Below are 15,200 nucleotides of genomic sequence, written 5' to 3'. Positions count from 1 at the left end.
CTTGGTATGATTTCAATCTTCTTAAATTTGCTGAAGCTGATTTTATGTCCCAATATATGGTCTATCCTTGAGAATGTTCCATGTACACTCGAAAATAATATATAATCTGATGTTTTAGCATAAAGTGCTCTATATATGTCAATTATGTCCATTTCATCTAATGTGTCATTTAGGCCTGTATTTCGTTATTTATTTTCTGTTTGGATGATCTATCCATAGCTGTGAATGATGTATTTAAGTCCCCTAGTATAATTGTGTTTTGGTCAATTTCTCCCTTTAGTTCTGCTAGTAGTTGCTTGGTATATTGTGTGCTTCCTGACTGGGGGCATAAATATTGATGACTGTTATGTCTTCTTGTTGTATAGTCCCCTTTACCATTATGAAATGTCCATCTTTGTCTCTTGTTATCTTTTTCACCCTGAAGTCTGTTTCATCTGATATCATTATGGCTACACCTGATTTTCTCTGGGTACCATTTGCTTTGATTGTAAATTTCCACCCTTTCACTTTGAGTCTATGCTTGTCCTTGTAGCTGAGATGTGTCTCTTGGAGACAGCATATGGTTGGGTTTAGTTTTTTGATCCAATCTGCTACTCTGTGCCTTTTTATTGGTGAGTTCAGTCCATTTACATTTAGGGTGATCATTGATATGTGAGGATTACCTGTCATTCTATCTTTAGTTTTTTGGTAAGGCTGTGTCTCCATTGTTTCTTTGCCTTTTTGTTGTTGTCTGTTGTTTCTGTGTGGTGGTATTGTATGATGTTTCCCTCTGTTTCTTCTTTTATTACAGTATATATTTCAGTTCGGGATTTTTTTTTGAGTGGTTACCCTTAAGTTTATGTAAAAGAAAGTTTGATATTTAGAGTATTCCATTTTCTTCGGCACGCTTACTTTCTCCATTGCCATATTTCAGTTCAGGCCTTTACTCTCCCCCTTTTTATGTTTTGGTTGCCACAAGTTGTCCCTGTTGATGGTTGTCGAATAGCCTCCTTTAGTATTTCTTGTAGTGCAGTCCATGTAGTAGAAAATTCCCTTAGTGTCTGTATGTCTGGAAAGGTCTTTATTCCTCCTTCATATCTAAAGGACATCTTTGCTGGATATATTATTCTTGGCTCATAACTTCTCTCTTTCAATGGTTTGAGTATTTTGTTCCCCTCCCTCCTGGCTTGTAGAGTTTCTGCTGAAAAATCTGATGATAATCTATGGGCTTTCTTTGTAGGTTACCGTCTTCTTTTCCCTGGCTGCCTTGAGGATTCTGTCTTTGTTGTTGATTTTAGACAACTTCAATACAATGTGCCTTGGAGAAGACCTGTTGGGATTGAGGTAATTAGGTGTTCTATTTGCTTCTTGGATTCGAGGATCCAGTTCTGTCCACAAGTTTGGAAAGTTCTCATCAACAATTTGTTTGAATATATTCTCTGTTCCCTTCTCCTTCTTCTCCTGCTGGTATGCCTATTATTCTTATATTGCTCTTTCTGATGGAGTCGGAAAGTTCTTGTAGAGTTCTTTCATTTCTTTTAAGTCTCAAGTCTCTTTCTTCTTCCATATGTGTAATTTCCAGGTTTCTATCTTCGATGTCACTGATTCTTTCCTCCATCTGGTCAACTCTACTACCTAAGCTGGTTATTTCATTCTTAATTTCTTCTATTGAGTTCTTAAACTCCAGAAATTTTATTTGTTTCTTTTCTAAAATTTCAATCTCTTTCGTAAAATGCTCATGTTGTTCTTTGATTTTGTTTCTGAGTTCATTAGATTGACTTTCTGTGTTTTCTTGCATCTCGTTGATTTTTTTGAGTTTTTTCAGAACTGCAATCTTGAATTCTCTGTCATTTAAGGCACATATTTCCTTATCTTTAAGTTCCTTTTTCTGGAGACTTTTCACTTTCTTTCTGAGCTGTCTTGTTGCCTTGGTTATTCATAGCAATTACTGATTTATTATTTCTCTTCCTAGACATCTACAGGAGTGGCTTCTGCAACAGGTTGATAGGAAGAGGTCTTTCTTTTGTTTTCCAATACTTGTTGGTAGAATGTTTTATTTTCTCTCCGTCTGCAGCTTTTTTTTCCCTGTCTCGCACAGTAGTGCTATGTTTTCTCTGCACTATTCCAGCTTCTCACACAATGGGGGGATTTTCTGTGAAACGGGCTTCTCCTCTGTTAACAGTTTGCCTGGGTCATAGGGCGCCACATCCCTTTAGGTGAATTCAGTAGTGGGCCTCTTCCTCTTGCCTGTCTGCTGTGCAGGAAGTCCTTTGCGGAGTTATTGTTGTTCAATTAGTTGTAAATTGCAGGGGAGCTTTACAACAGAGGCTCACCTCACGGCACCATTTTGATCACCTGTTCTTCAAATTTCATATTTGTCAGAAGTTTCAACCCTTTCCCCGGGCACCAGTCTCTCAGCACCTCAATGCTTTCACCAAGCCAGATGTTCCAATTTGACTTTTAAGAGAACACATAGGCTCAAAATAGAGATGGAAAAAATATTCCATGGAGTCAAATACACTTTTGATTCCAGAAATCAAAAGAAAGATGTTTTTTTTGTCTGTATCTTTGAGACTATTTGTTTACTTTGCTCATGCATTCAGTTCTTTAGATTCCACATACAAGTGAGATCATATGATATTTGTCCTTCTCCATCTGACTTACTTCACTTGGATGGTGTAAATGCCTGACCACTGCACTGTACACCTGTAGCTGAAGCTGAATAATATTGTATGCCAACAATAATTTAATATATGTAGTCACAGGATATGGAGTTCAGCATAGGGAATAGAGTTAATAGAATTGTAATAGATATATACGTTGTCAGAGGGGCAATAGATTGGGGGGTGTGGGTTGTCACTTTGTTAGGGTGAAATGTCTGGCTATTGCATCATTTTGTGCACCTGAAACTAATTTAAAAAATAAAAATAAATTTAAAAATGGGGTAGCTATCCTTATGTCAGTCAAAATAGAGTTTTAAGCCAAAAATAGTAACTAGATAAAAAAGTCATTATACAATGATAAAGGAGTCCCTTCTTCAAAATATAACAATCATAATATACAAACCCAACATTAGAGTACCTAACATATTAATCAAATATTAATAGATCTGAAGGAAGAAATTGACAGCAATACAATAAAAGTAGGATATTTCAAACTACTTTCAACAATGGATGGATAATCCAGACAGAAAATCAGAAGGAAATGTTGGACTTGAACCACACTTTATATCAATGGGACTTAACAGATATATTCAGAACATTTCATCAAACATCAGCAGAACACATATTGTTCTCAAGTTCATATGGAACATTACCAAGGATAGGTCACATCACTTGGCCACAAAAGAAATCTTAGCAAATTTAAGAAGAGTAAAAACATACAAGTATCTATTTTACCAAAATGATATGAAATTACAAATCAACAAGAGGAAAGTGAAAAATTTACAAACATGTAGAAATTAACAAATTTCTGAACAACCAGTGGGTCAAAGAAGAAATTAAAAAGGAAATAAAAAAAATACCTAAAACACATGAAAATGAAAACACAACACAGCAGAAAATTGGGACACTGCAAAAAAAGTTCTTAAAGGTAGTTTATAGTGATAGATGCATATATTAAGAAAATAGATGATTTAAAATAAGCAATCCAACTTTACATCTAATGGAAATAGATGAAGAAAAATAAGTCCAATGTTAGCAAAAGAAAGGCAATTACAAAGATCACACTGAAATAAATAAGGACAAAAAATCCAAAGGCAAACATCAATGAAACTAAAACCTCGTTTTTTTTGGAAAAAAATAAATTGACAAATCTCACGTAGACTAAGAAAAAATTAGAGGAAAGTGACATCACCAAGATGGCAACATAGGTCGCTCCCAGCTTTGCTCCCCGTCAGGGGAAAAAAAAAACTAACTATTCACGAACAAGATACCACTGAGAATCCTAGAGCACGGGGTAAGAATAAAGTATACGCATGCACCACTGAGATGAGACAGACTACATTAGAAGGGTAAGAGGAGTAGCAATACGCTGACCACATTGCCCCTCCCCCAGCACACCACCACACTGAGAGGTCTACCCTGTGCCTCCAGTTCCTCCAATGGGGAAAGAGAACTCAGGATGGACAAAGACATCCCCCAACAATGTGGGTCACTTCTTGGGAGTCCCCAATCTGATTTTGCCTCACAGTGCTTGTTCATGGACAATTCTGTGGGGTCTGCCCATTGAAATTCTGATTGTGACAGAAGAGACAGGAGGAGCTTGCAACAACAAGAGCTTGGATCTTGGCAGCCCAAGTTCTATCTGCAGTGCCCAAGTGTCCCAATCAGTGTCTTTGCTCATCTGCAGAGCCAAGACAGTGGTCTAGTCTGACCAGGAAAGTTGACAGGGTACAGGTCTGCCTGATTTGGGACCTCAAATGAAGAGCCTTGCCACCTCCGGAGACTGTTCTGTCCCCTGACCCAGGCAGGGGACCTGAGTCATAGCCCTGTTCATAGCTGAGTGTAGTTCCTAGCCACACACAACTAGAAATCATGGCCAATTTAATTCTATACAATGTTCTGTAAAACTACCTATGGCTACAAATTTAGTAACCCAATTCAGTTCCATATTGAAGCTAGATACAGAGGGTTTATCTATCAGGAAAGGTCATCAAGAAGACATGACCACTAGTTTGACCCACAGCTGGACCTGGGGAATTTGAGGCTCCTATCCCCTCTACTGTGCTTGGGCTATGTGCTCTGCTTGCTTTCCCTGCACTAGAAACTCCCCCAGGATACAACCTTGAGACAGAAACATGGTGATGAGACCACCTGGACTGGGTATGTGACTAAGTCCAGGTAAGGCTGCCTGTGTATGTGACTGAATCCAATTATGGCCTCTATGTTAACTTTTAAAATTCTGGCGGGGAGGTACAGAAAACTACTTGTCTTACAGCTGCCCAAGACAAGCCTTATAAGCAAGTTTCCTTGTTTATTAAACCTGCAACCTACCAATCAGGAGTGATCTACCTTTTTCTTCAGTTTCTCCCTGCCATCCAGATATGGGGGTCAGTTTCAGATTACATCCAGGAAGCACTAGAGGAGGTTGTGACCCAACACTATCATATAGTTGGAACCCAATAAATATTGAATAAATTAATGAGTAATTCTGAAAAATGTCCAAGATAGATATAATTTGGAAAAACATAAATCATGTGCTTACCCCATTTCCACTGCACTTTTGTGAACAATCAGAGAATTCATCCATAAGTAACCTCGACTCTACACATTCACCATTTACACAAACCTAATGAAAAAAATATCAAAGTCAGAGGGGTCCAGCTACCTTAACATTACAATCAGTAATTTTATAACATAAGACTATAACCATTAATGCAATAAATATCCGTCTAAGTACTGCTTTTGTCACATCCCACAGATTTTTATATGTATAGAATATATGCATAGAACTCAGGATGGACATACACATCCCCCAACAGTGTGGGTCGCTTCTTGGGAGTCCCCAATCTGATTTTGCCTCATGAGCAATTCTGTGGGGTCTGTCCATTGAAATTCTGATTGTGAGGGAAGAGACAGGAGGGGCTTGCAACCAGTGCTTGGATCTTGGCAGCCCAAGTTCCTAGCTGCAGTGCACAAGTGTCTTTCTTGGGGGTCTCTCTTTTCCTAGGGTCTCTCAAAAGTTCCCTGAAACCAGACAAGCAGCATCTGGCTTGAGTCTGTCCTGTACCTCTGGCTGAGCAGCCCTAAGTGTGGCACTAGCAGCAGCCAGCTGTGATTTGTGGTTTGACCTCTCAAGGTACTTCCAAGCACAGCACAGGTGGCAGCCATCTGCGGATTTCTTTGTGGCTCCTGCTGGATGGCCCTACGTGGGGCATGGGCTGGGGCTGAACTTGACCTACAGTGGATCCCCTCCAAGGTAGTCCTGGGGCTGGTGCTTCCTATGGCCAGCTTCAAAATGAGCTGGAACATTACCCAGCCATCTCCAAGTACGACACACCCAAGGGACAGATTGGGCTGGCATCAGAGTCCTGCTGAGACAGATCCTGCTCCGTAGGGTCAGCCCCTGCACAACAACTCTTCCACTGTAGTCAAGGCCAGTCCTTACAACCAGTAAGCCCAAGGATCAGTCCCTCACATTGATGTTCAATTGTCAACCAAGGCTCAACTATAAGAAGAGAGCACACACAGCCCACACAAGGGATGCACTTGGAGTGCATGGTGCAGGTGACCAGAAAGACTGCTCCACTGAACCCCACAGCACACCTACTACATAAGACCGCTCTACTAAGACTGGGAGACACAGCAGTCCTGCCTCATATATAGAAACAAACACAGGGAGGCAGCCAAAATGGGGAGACAAAGAAACATGTCCCAAATAACAAAAGAAAGCTCCAGAAAAAGAACTAAGCGAAATGGAGATAAGCAATCTATCAGACACAGAGTTCCAAACACTGGTTATAAGAATGCTCAGTGATCTCAGGGAGACCTTCAACAGAGAGATAGGAAGCATAAAAATGCAGATGGAAACCATGAAAAAGAACCAGTCAGAAATAAAGGATACAATAACGGAAATGAAGAATATATTACAGGGAATCAACAGATTAGATGAAGCAGAGGATCTAACCAGCAATGTGAAAGATAAGGTAGCAGAAAACACCCTACCATAACAGCTAAAAATAAAAGGATCCAAAAAATTGAGGAGATTTTAAGGGGCCTCAGGGACAATATCAAGTATACCAACATTTGCATCATAGGGGTACCAGAAGGAGACGAGAGAGCGCAAGGAATTGAAAACCTATTTTAAGAATAATGACAGAAAACTTCCCTTACCTGGTGAAGGAAAGAGACATACAAGCCCAGGTAGCACAGAGAGTCCCAAACAAGATAAATCCAAAGCGGCCCAGACCAAGACACATCATAATTAAAATGCCAAAGGTTAAAGACAAAGAGAGAATCTTAAAAGCAGCAAGAGAAAAGCAGTTAGTTACCTAAAAGGGAGCCCCCTTAAGACTGGCAGCTGATTTCTCAACAGAAACTCTGCAGGCAAGAAGAGATTGGCAGGAAATATTCCAAGTGATGAAAAGCAACGACATACAACCAAGATTACTCTACCCAGCAAAGCTATCATTTAGAATTAAAGGACAAGTAAGGAGCTTCCCAGACAAGAAAAAACTGAAGGAGTTCATCACCACCAAACAGTATTACAAGGAATCTTTAAGATGGGAGGCGGATTAAGGATGAGTGAAAGGGGAATGGATTAAGAAGTACAAATTTGTTGTTATACAGTAATCATGGGAATGTAGGGGATAGCATAAGGAATATAGCCAATAATATTGAAATAACTAGGTATGGTGCCAGATAGGTACTAGATCTATCAGGATGACAGATGGGAATGGGGTTGAGGGTAAGGTGAAAAAAGTGAAGGTATTAATAAGTACAAATTGGTAGCTAATCCAGTATGAGGAATATAATCAACAATGTTGTAAAGATCATGTAAGGTGTCAGATGAGCACTGGGGATCACCTCACAGATTGTGTCCAATGCGCTATATACCTGAAGCTGAAATATTAATAGAATAATACTGAATGTCAACTATAACTAAATATATAGTTATATATAGTCACAGAATGTGGAGTATAGCATAGGCAATATAGTCAATGGTCTTGTAACAGCTATATAAGATGTCCTAGGAGTATCAGCTTGGGCGGGTATCACTTTATGAAGGATTTAAATATATAACTATTATGTTGCTTTGTACACCTGAAACTAATAAAAAAAGGAATGAGAAATAAAGACTTTCTCTGACAAACAAAAATTGAGGAAATTGTTACTAGTAGAGCTGTCTTGCATGACAGGTTAAAAGTTCTTTAGACAGAAGGAAAATAACAAGTCAGAAACTAACAGAATGTACAACACCAAGAGTGAGCGTTTATGTAGAAAGCTATTGTCTTTGTGTAACTATGATGTGTCAATGTGGGGTCATCAATTGTAACAGATATACCACTCTTGGGGATTTTGATAAGGGGAGGCTATGCTTGTATGGGGGTATATGGGAAGTCCATGTATGTACCTTCCTCTCAATTTTGCTGTGAATGTAAAACTGCTCCAAAAAATTGTCTTTAAAAAATGTTTCAGTGCAGACAAATGGGATACAAATGAAACAAGATGGACATGAAAAATTGTAACCAAATAACCACTTTTTATTACAATACCATGAAATCTAACAAAACTATTCCTAAGAGTATAGTTAAAAGAATATCTTGGGTGATGAGGGTAAAGGGGATCAAATATATGGTGATGGAAGGAGAACTGACTCTGGGTGGTGAACACACAATGGGATTTATAGACGATGTAATACAGAATTGTACACCTGAAATCTATGTAAATTTACTAACAATTGTCACCCCAATAAAATTAATTAAAAAAAAAAAAAGAAATAAAAGGGGGGAATAGTACACTGTAGGTACAAAAACAAAACAAAACAAAAAAATGAAAAAGTGAAACCACCTGAATGAAATTTCATGAAAGAGTAATAGTTTCATTAATGTTTTTGGCAACAATTTAATATGTCAACTGTTTTCCTCAATTAAAACATTAACTGATATGTAAAAAAAAAAAAAAAAAGAATATCTTATATTCATTGCACATATCAAAATTTGGCATAGAAAGAAAATCAACTCAATATAATCAGGATATATATTAAATTTGCATTAAATATGAGCTATTATTAGAGTCCCTTAATGAAGATAATAGAAATCTTTATTAAATTATACTACAGATATCTAACATTCTATTATGGGATGTGCTAAAATCAACACAATCCTTTTAAGTTTAAAGTATAATAATTGGAGGATTAAGGATATATTCCCAACTCCATTATTTATAGCAATATCAACTCCCCTGAATTACGGTTTTCTTAACCTGAGTGCAAAGATACTTTTTCTAAAGCATTTGAGATTTGTTTCCAGGCTAAAAATAATGTGAAAATGATGTCCTTTTAAACACTAAGTCACAGTATAACTCTCTTCAAAGAAATGGCCTCACAAAACCCTTCCTAAATCCAAACAACCTAACCCTATTAAACTTTTAATGTGTTGAGTCTTCTCATTAATTCTTGGCCATGCTGGTGTGTCTAACAACTCTATTTGAAATGTAGTATCTATTGTTTGCCTGTCTCAGTAAAATTGCCATAAAGAGTCCTGTTACACGTGGACACTACTGATAGAAACAAAATTGCCAAGAATGTTTCAACATATAAGACTTACCCATAGTATCATTAAAGATAACCTGGTAAAAAAATATTTCATACATTATCACAAAGAAGAACTGTCCATGTTATAGAAAAAATCCTATTCTTACTAAATCACCATCTGAATATTATCAAATCATCTACTGACTGTTTCATTTTTCAATTGTTTTGGCTCGATGGCCTAAATATATCTATTGAGCTCCCTGGAGTATCCCTCCTTCATGGAGGCATTTTTGACTCCAAGCCATGAGAGGAATCCAACATTAAAGAGACCACATATTTTATCTACAGTCAACTTCACTTAAACTATAAAACCACCAAAAGTGGCTATTAATATATACATTTCACATATTAAATAATTTGTTCAAAATCATCTGTCAAGTTAGTAAAAGAGTCAGAATTCAGATCTATGCATATATATCTTTAAAGACTACATCTTATACTATATTATAGTTCCTCATGAGCAAAGATCTGATCAGAAACTAAATGAGATTTTGAAATAAACTGATCCCCTCTATGTTTTCTCCAGATTTATGTCAGCCTTAGAAATAACAAATTATAATAACAATCAATAATAACAGCCAACTTATATTAACTTTTTCTATGTGCTGGACATCATGTTAAGCTCTTTATACTATTATCTCATTTAATCTTTGCAATAACTTCACAAAGTAAATGCTATTGTTATCCCCACTTTACATATAGTTGTGATATCTCAGACTGGTTACGTAACCAGCAACATGTCAACACTTAAGAGGTAAAGATTTGATTCTAAGCAACCTCATCTAACGTCTGTTGTTATCTGCTGAGCCACAAAGAGACACATACTACTAAATGGGATTTCTTCTTTTTTTCTCCAATAAGTAAATTTCTATGCAATAGAGTACTTAACTACACTGTATTACCAAGTTCTCTCCCTTCCCTACTCTAGCCCCCAAAACTCCTGGGAGTTTCCTTGCTCACAACATTGAAATCTTGAAGGGGAACAAATACTCCATTTCCCTCTTAATGTCTGGAGGCCAACTGAAGCTTATTCATTTTGTCCTCAAACCATATATTTAAGGTTACACAGAACTACATATTAATTTAAATTTGATACTTAAATGAAAATACATATTGAAGAAATGAACATAACTATATTTTTAAAATAAATTTTAAATTATTTACCCTCCCAACATCACATTCAGAGCCATTACGGACCACCATTGGATCTATAACAGAGCCATGAAGACTGTAGTCCAAAGTTACACATACAACATCTCGTACATAAGCATAAATCACAGCAACATTTTCTTGATGGAAAGGAGATCGAGAAGGGTAGGTACAAACTAATCTGCCACATATAAGATTCCTGCAAAAATAACAAAATTGCATGATTATAATACATCAGGCATTTAATAGAAATGCTTCCTATTTGCTTTCTTTGACAAAAACAAAATGGTTGATCATCAATGGCAATGTATCTAGGGATTTTAACACTAACATTAAAAGCAAAAAGTAAAAAAGTATAAAGCAATGAACCAAGATTATCTTTCAGCGCTACTAATGGTCTTTTATTCACTCTTCAGATTTATATGCTTATTGTCAATTCACTCAAACAATTTATATCCCTATAAATAGAGGGATATAAAGATAAATAAATAAGTTGTGACCCCCTACCTCAAGAACCTTATCATCTAATACTAAATGTGGTACAAATCCCATTAAAATTGTTACAAATTAAATAAACAAATTCTTACAGAGATTTAAGACGAGGATACATTCTCACTTAGCAGTTAGGGAAGATGCCATCTGAGTCAAAGCTTACAAATTAGTAGGATTTCAACAGGCAAAGTAAGGTATTTCTATACAAAAGTAACAGCACAAGCCAATAAAGGAAGTATAAAACTATCTGATATATGTACCAATCTACAAATTCCATGAGTACAGGGGTCATGTATGATTTGCTAACTAGTAGCTAGCCCAGTGTCCAGCACATAGTAGGTTCTTAATAAACATTTGTTAAAATAAATTCAGGACAAAACATCAAAGAGCTGCCTCTTTAGATGCAGACAAAAATGAATTTCAATTTATAGACACTGGGCAGTCTTCAGTTTGGGCAAGCAAATGAATGGGGACAGTATTTTTATAAAGAATAAGGAGCAGATTCAGAAAGAAGAGGTACAATAGGTATTACTGGTTTCAATCATGTATTTGATTTAGGAACGTAATGGTCATCTAAAAATTTCGTGGAAATTTAAGCCTGTCACACAAGAAATATGTCAGGGTTAGAGATTTTGATTTGAGATTCACTCCCATACACATGTAATACTTGGAACCACTGGAATGAATGACATACATAAAGAAAAACTAAAGAAAGAATCTTATATAACATAAGAAAAATATCTTTAATATTTGCATAGCATACCTCCATGAACATATTTTATATTTGCCTCTTTCCAGACCGCAGTTCCCAAACCTATCACTTTGAGATTGTATTTCTTCATAGCAGGCAAATGGAGCATTTTTTGAACCTGTCAAAGTTAAAAATGTATTTGGATTAAAACTGGCTTTCTTTTTCATCTTCTTCCATTTCCTCATATATTATATGTCTCCTTTTCCTTTTTCTCTATTCTCTAATTAAAAGCTTTTCCTAGTGAGGTTGTAGAAAAAGAGAAAGAATTAAAGTTAAAAGGCAATGCTCATGGTTATCTTTTTTTTTTTTGCTTCATTTCCCATTATTTTCATCACAAAAGATATTATGAAGGGAGGGAAGAGATATAGAAGTGTAAACCCTGAGAGGCCTCTGTGAAAGAAGGCAACAGAAAGATAACATAGAAAACTATATTTGTTCTCCTCCATTCTGAGTAGGAACTCATAAAAAGCCAACTCTGTAACAAAATCTCATTGACGAAATGTCACTGTATTTTCAGGAAGTCTAAAATAAAGGGACCAAAATTGTCAACTTGCATATTTTCCTATATTTTTCCTTCATTACTATATGAGTTTTTTTATTGCTTTGTAAAAGAGTACCAAAACCTTGGCAGCTTACAACACCCATTTATAATGTCGCCGTTGTTATAAATCAGAAGTCCAGCAAGGCACAAGTGATCTCTCTGCTCAGGGTCTCACTAGGCTGAAATAAAGTTATTGGCTACAGCTGCAGTATCATCTGAGGTTGGAATCCTCTTAAGAGCTCACTGATTGTTGACAGAATTCAGTTTGGCTTTTTTTGCAGTCGTAGCTCCATTTTCTTACTATCTGACAGGGGCTGATTTTGGCTCATAAGAACTCCCGCTCAGGTCCTAGTCACATGTCAACACTAGTCACATGTCACATGTCACAACATGGCAACACTAGTCACATGTCACATGTCACAACATGGCAGCTTATTTCTTCCAAACCAGCAGAAGAATCTTTCTGACATCTGCCATATTTTAAGGGTTCACATGATTCGGTCAGGCCCACTCAGAATGATCTCTATTAACCCAAAGTTGACTGATTGTTGACCTTAATTACATCTTGAAAAGTCCTTCATCTTCACTATGTAATCTAATCCCAAGAACAATATTCCATCACATAGTCACTGGTTCTGCCCCAACTCAAAGGGGATTGATTATGTAAGGTATGCACACCAGGAGAGTCATGGGGGCCACCTTAGAGTTCTGTCTAGCACAGCTACCTTCTCCAAAATGAAGCTTGCTGAGCCTAACTGCTTCATCTATAAAAGCAGATAATATCTACCTCAATAAATAGTTATGAGAATTAATTAAAATGCTGTTTATTTAGTCACTGTGGATTTCCATCTAATCCCCCTCTAGATTCTTTTAAGATCAAGAGTGTTTCTCCTGTTTACCTGCCCTTCCATGATTTACATTTATCCCCACTATTCTTTTTAATTCTTTATTGTATACTAATTCTATATCTTTCCACCATTTTTAAACACTGGCCTATCAAAGGTGATTGCATAGATACCATGAAGACAGGCAACGTTATTTCTGAGTATTCACAATGTTTATTTAAGACAGTTGTGAATCGAAGGCACTAGATTAGGAATGCCAATGCAGGGCTTCTTAAACACTATGATAATGTCCAGAAAAAAACAGAAATTGGATAATTCAGTCCAGTTTGGAAAGGTAATATAAAAGAATGTGTTAGGCACAGAGCAGTCAGATGAATTCTGTTGAAAGTGATGTACTTCTTCCCAGTCCAATTTATATTAGTCCATCTATCGCATCTAAAGGTACCAATGAGCCCTATTAATAACTTCTCCCTTCGAGACCCTCTCTCATTAGTGTTAGAAACTTTCTCTCAGATAAGTCTGGGTTTTCCAGGGTGAGATGGAAACACTAAAAGTGCAACACTTTGCAAATGTCAAGTCGCATGTCATATATACCCTTAAATCTAGCATATTGACCAAGTAAGAAAATTTGCCCTTCCATAGTCCGAATAATATATTTAGATTCCCTGTACCCTGTTACCAAATGCTATGAGGTGCAATAAAGTCATGGGCATAGCCTAGCATCTCACTCACCTCATCTCAGATTCCCCTTACCGGCATGAATGCATTATTTGTTTTATTCTTTTACAATATTTTTCATAACTCCTGTTTCTATCTAAACTATTCTTACACCCTACTTCTTGCTAAAATAAATCAACTCTCATCATAAAGAATGAAAATTGCCAGATATTACCTTTCCAAACCTCCTTTGAAGCTAGATCATGGGGATGTAATCCAATCATGGCCAGTGTGTCCTGAAGGAAATCCTGTTGGGGAACTCTGGAAAATATTGTTCTTTATCATAGAAGATACAGGTTGAAATATCTTAGCCCCTTTTCCCTTTTTTGTTTCCTTTCCAGGAACAAAAAAAGTATCTGGCTATCACGAAGGAGAAAGTCCAGACAATGATGGGGAAGTCAGTTTAGAAATGTGACAAAGATGAAATTCAATAATCCAACTCTAAAAGCATCTCGTAATTTTCATTAGGTGTGCAACATAAATGCCTATTATTTTTCATCTGCTTTTATTCTGTCATTCTATTAATGAGGACATAAAGTTTATAACTGATACAATATTCAAATCCTCACTATGGAACCAGACATGTGAGCTGCTTCCAAAGCAAACTGCAGTTGTAAAATATCCTTTCATTATTCATTTATTCAACAAAATTTATTGAGCAACTATTTTGTATCAGGTATTATTCTATGTGCTGGAGATACAGCATAAGATTCAGAAGTTCCTGCTTACATGATAGTGAGAGAGACAGACAATAAATAAATAAATAAATAAATAAATAAATAAATAAATAAATAAATAATAAAATAAGTGGTAAGTCATGTGATAAGTGCCATGGAGGAAAATAAAACAAGACAATTCAGAGTTCAAGGGACATGAGAGGGGATCATGCAAATAAATAAAAGAATTATTGGTCAAGATTAACCTAAAAAAATAAATTTAGAAATTAGGAGACTTAGACAAATATCAGAATCTACAAAAAAAAAAATAGTCAAATGATTGATTAGCTTGGAAGCAATGAGCAAAAGTAAAAGTTGATTACTGATGGAATTTAGCTTAATGAGATGTTCAACACATGGAAGAATAAAAACCATCTCAAAATGAAGATTAAAAAAAATCAAGCACTGACTACTGATAATTTCCATATCTATAGCTATCTATATACCTCTCTCTCTCTCTCTCTCTATATATATATATATATATATATATCTACATATAAACATATATAGATATATATAGACATATAATATAGACATATATAGAGATATAGATAGATAGATAGATAGATAGATAGATAGATAGATAGATAGACAGATAGATAGATAGATAGATAAAGGCTATTAGTTTTGTATTGACAAACTAGGTTAGACAAGGAAGGATTGCCATGACTGGTATTCAGGATCAGCAATATCTATCCCAAACTGGTACTTTATCTATTCTTACTTTCCACTGTAGCTGCTTCCTCCATTTTTTA

The 15,200-nt window shown here is 36.3% G+C and overlaps 1 protein-coding gene across 1 annotated transcript in view; it reads right to left on the bottom strand.

The window, feature by feature from the left end:
- The window catches only part of ADAM32 (ADAM metallopeptidase domain 32), a 147,036-nt gene that overhangs the window by 40,782 nt on the left and 91,054 nt on the right, over positions 1 to 15,200 (bottom strand). The window contains exons 15-17 of the mRNA XM_081045781.1: positions 11,639 to 11,744; positions 10,399 to 10,582; positions 5,185 to 5,268 (exon numbers count right to left, since the gene is read on the bottom strand). Of these exons, the coding sequence (XP_080901907.1) occupies positions 5,185 to 5,268; positions 10,399 to 10,582; positions 11,639 to 11,744 (374 nt within the window). The remainder of the gene's footprint in view (positions 1 to 5,184; positions 5,269 to 10,398; positions 10,583 to 11,638; positions 11,745 to 15,200) is intronic.

This window comes from Rhinolophus hipposideros (assembly GCF_964194185.1).
Source record: "Rhinolophus hipposideros genome assembly, chromosome: 4".
Classification (NCBI taxonomy): Eukaryota; Metazoa; Chordata; class Mammalia; order Chiroptera; family Rhinolophidae; genus Rhinolophus; species Rhinolophus hipposideros.
The sequence above is the reverse complement of the archived record's forward strand: the minus strand, read 5'-3'. Positions and strand labels throughout refer to the sequence as shown.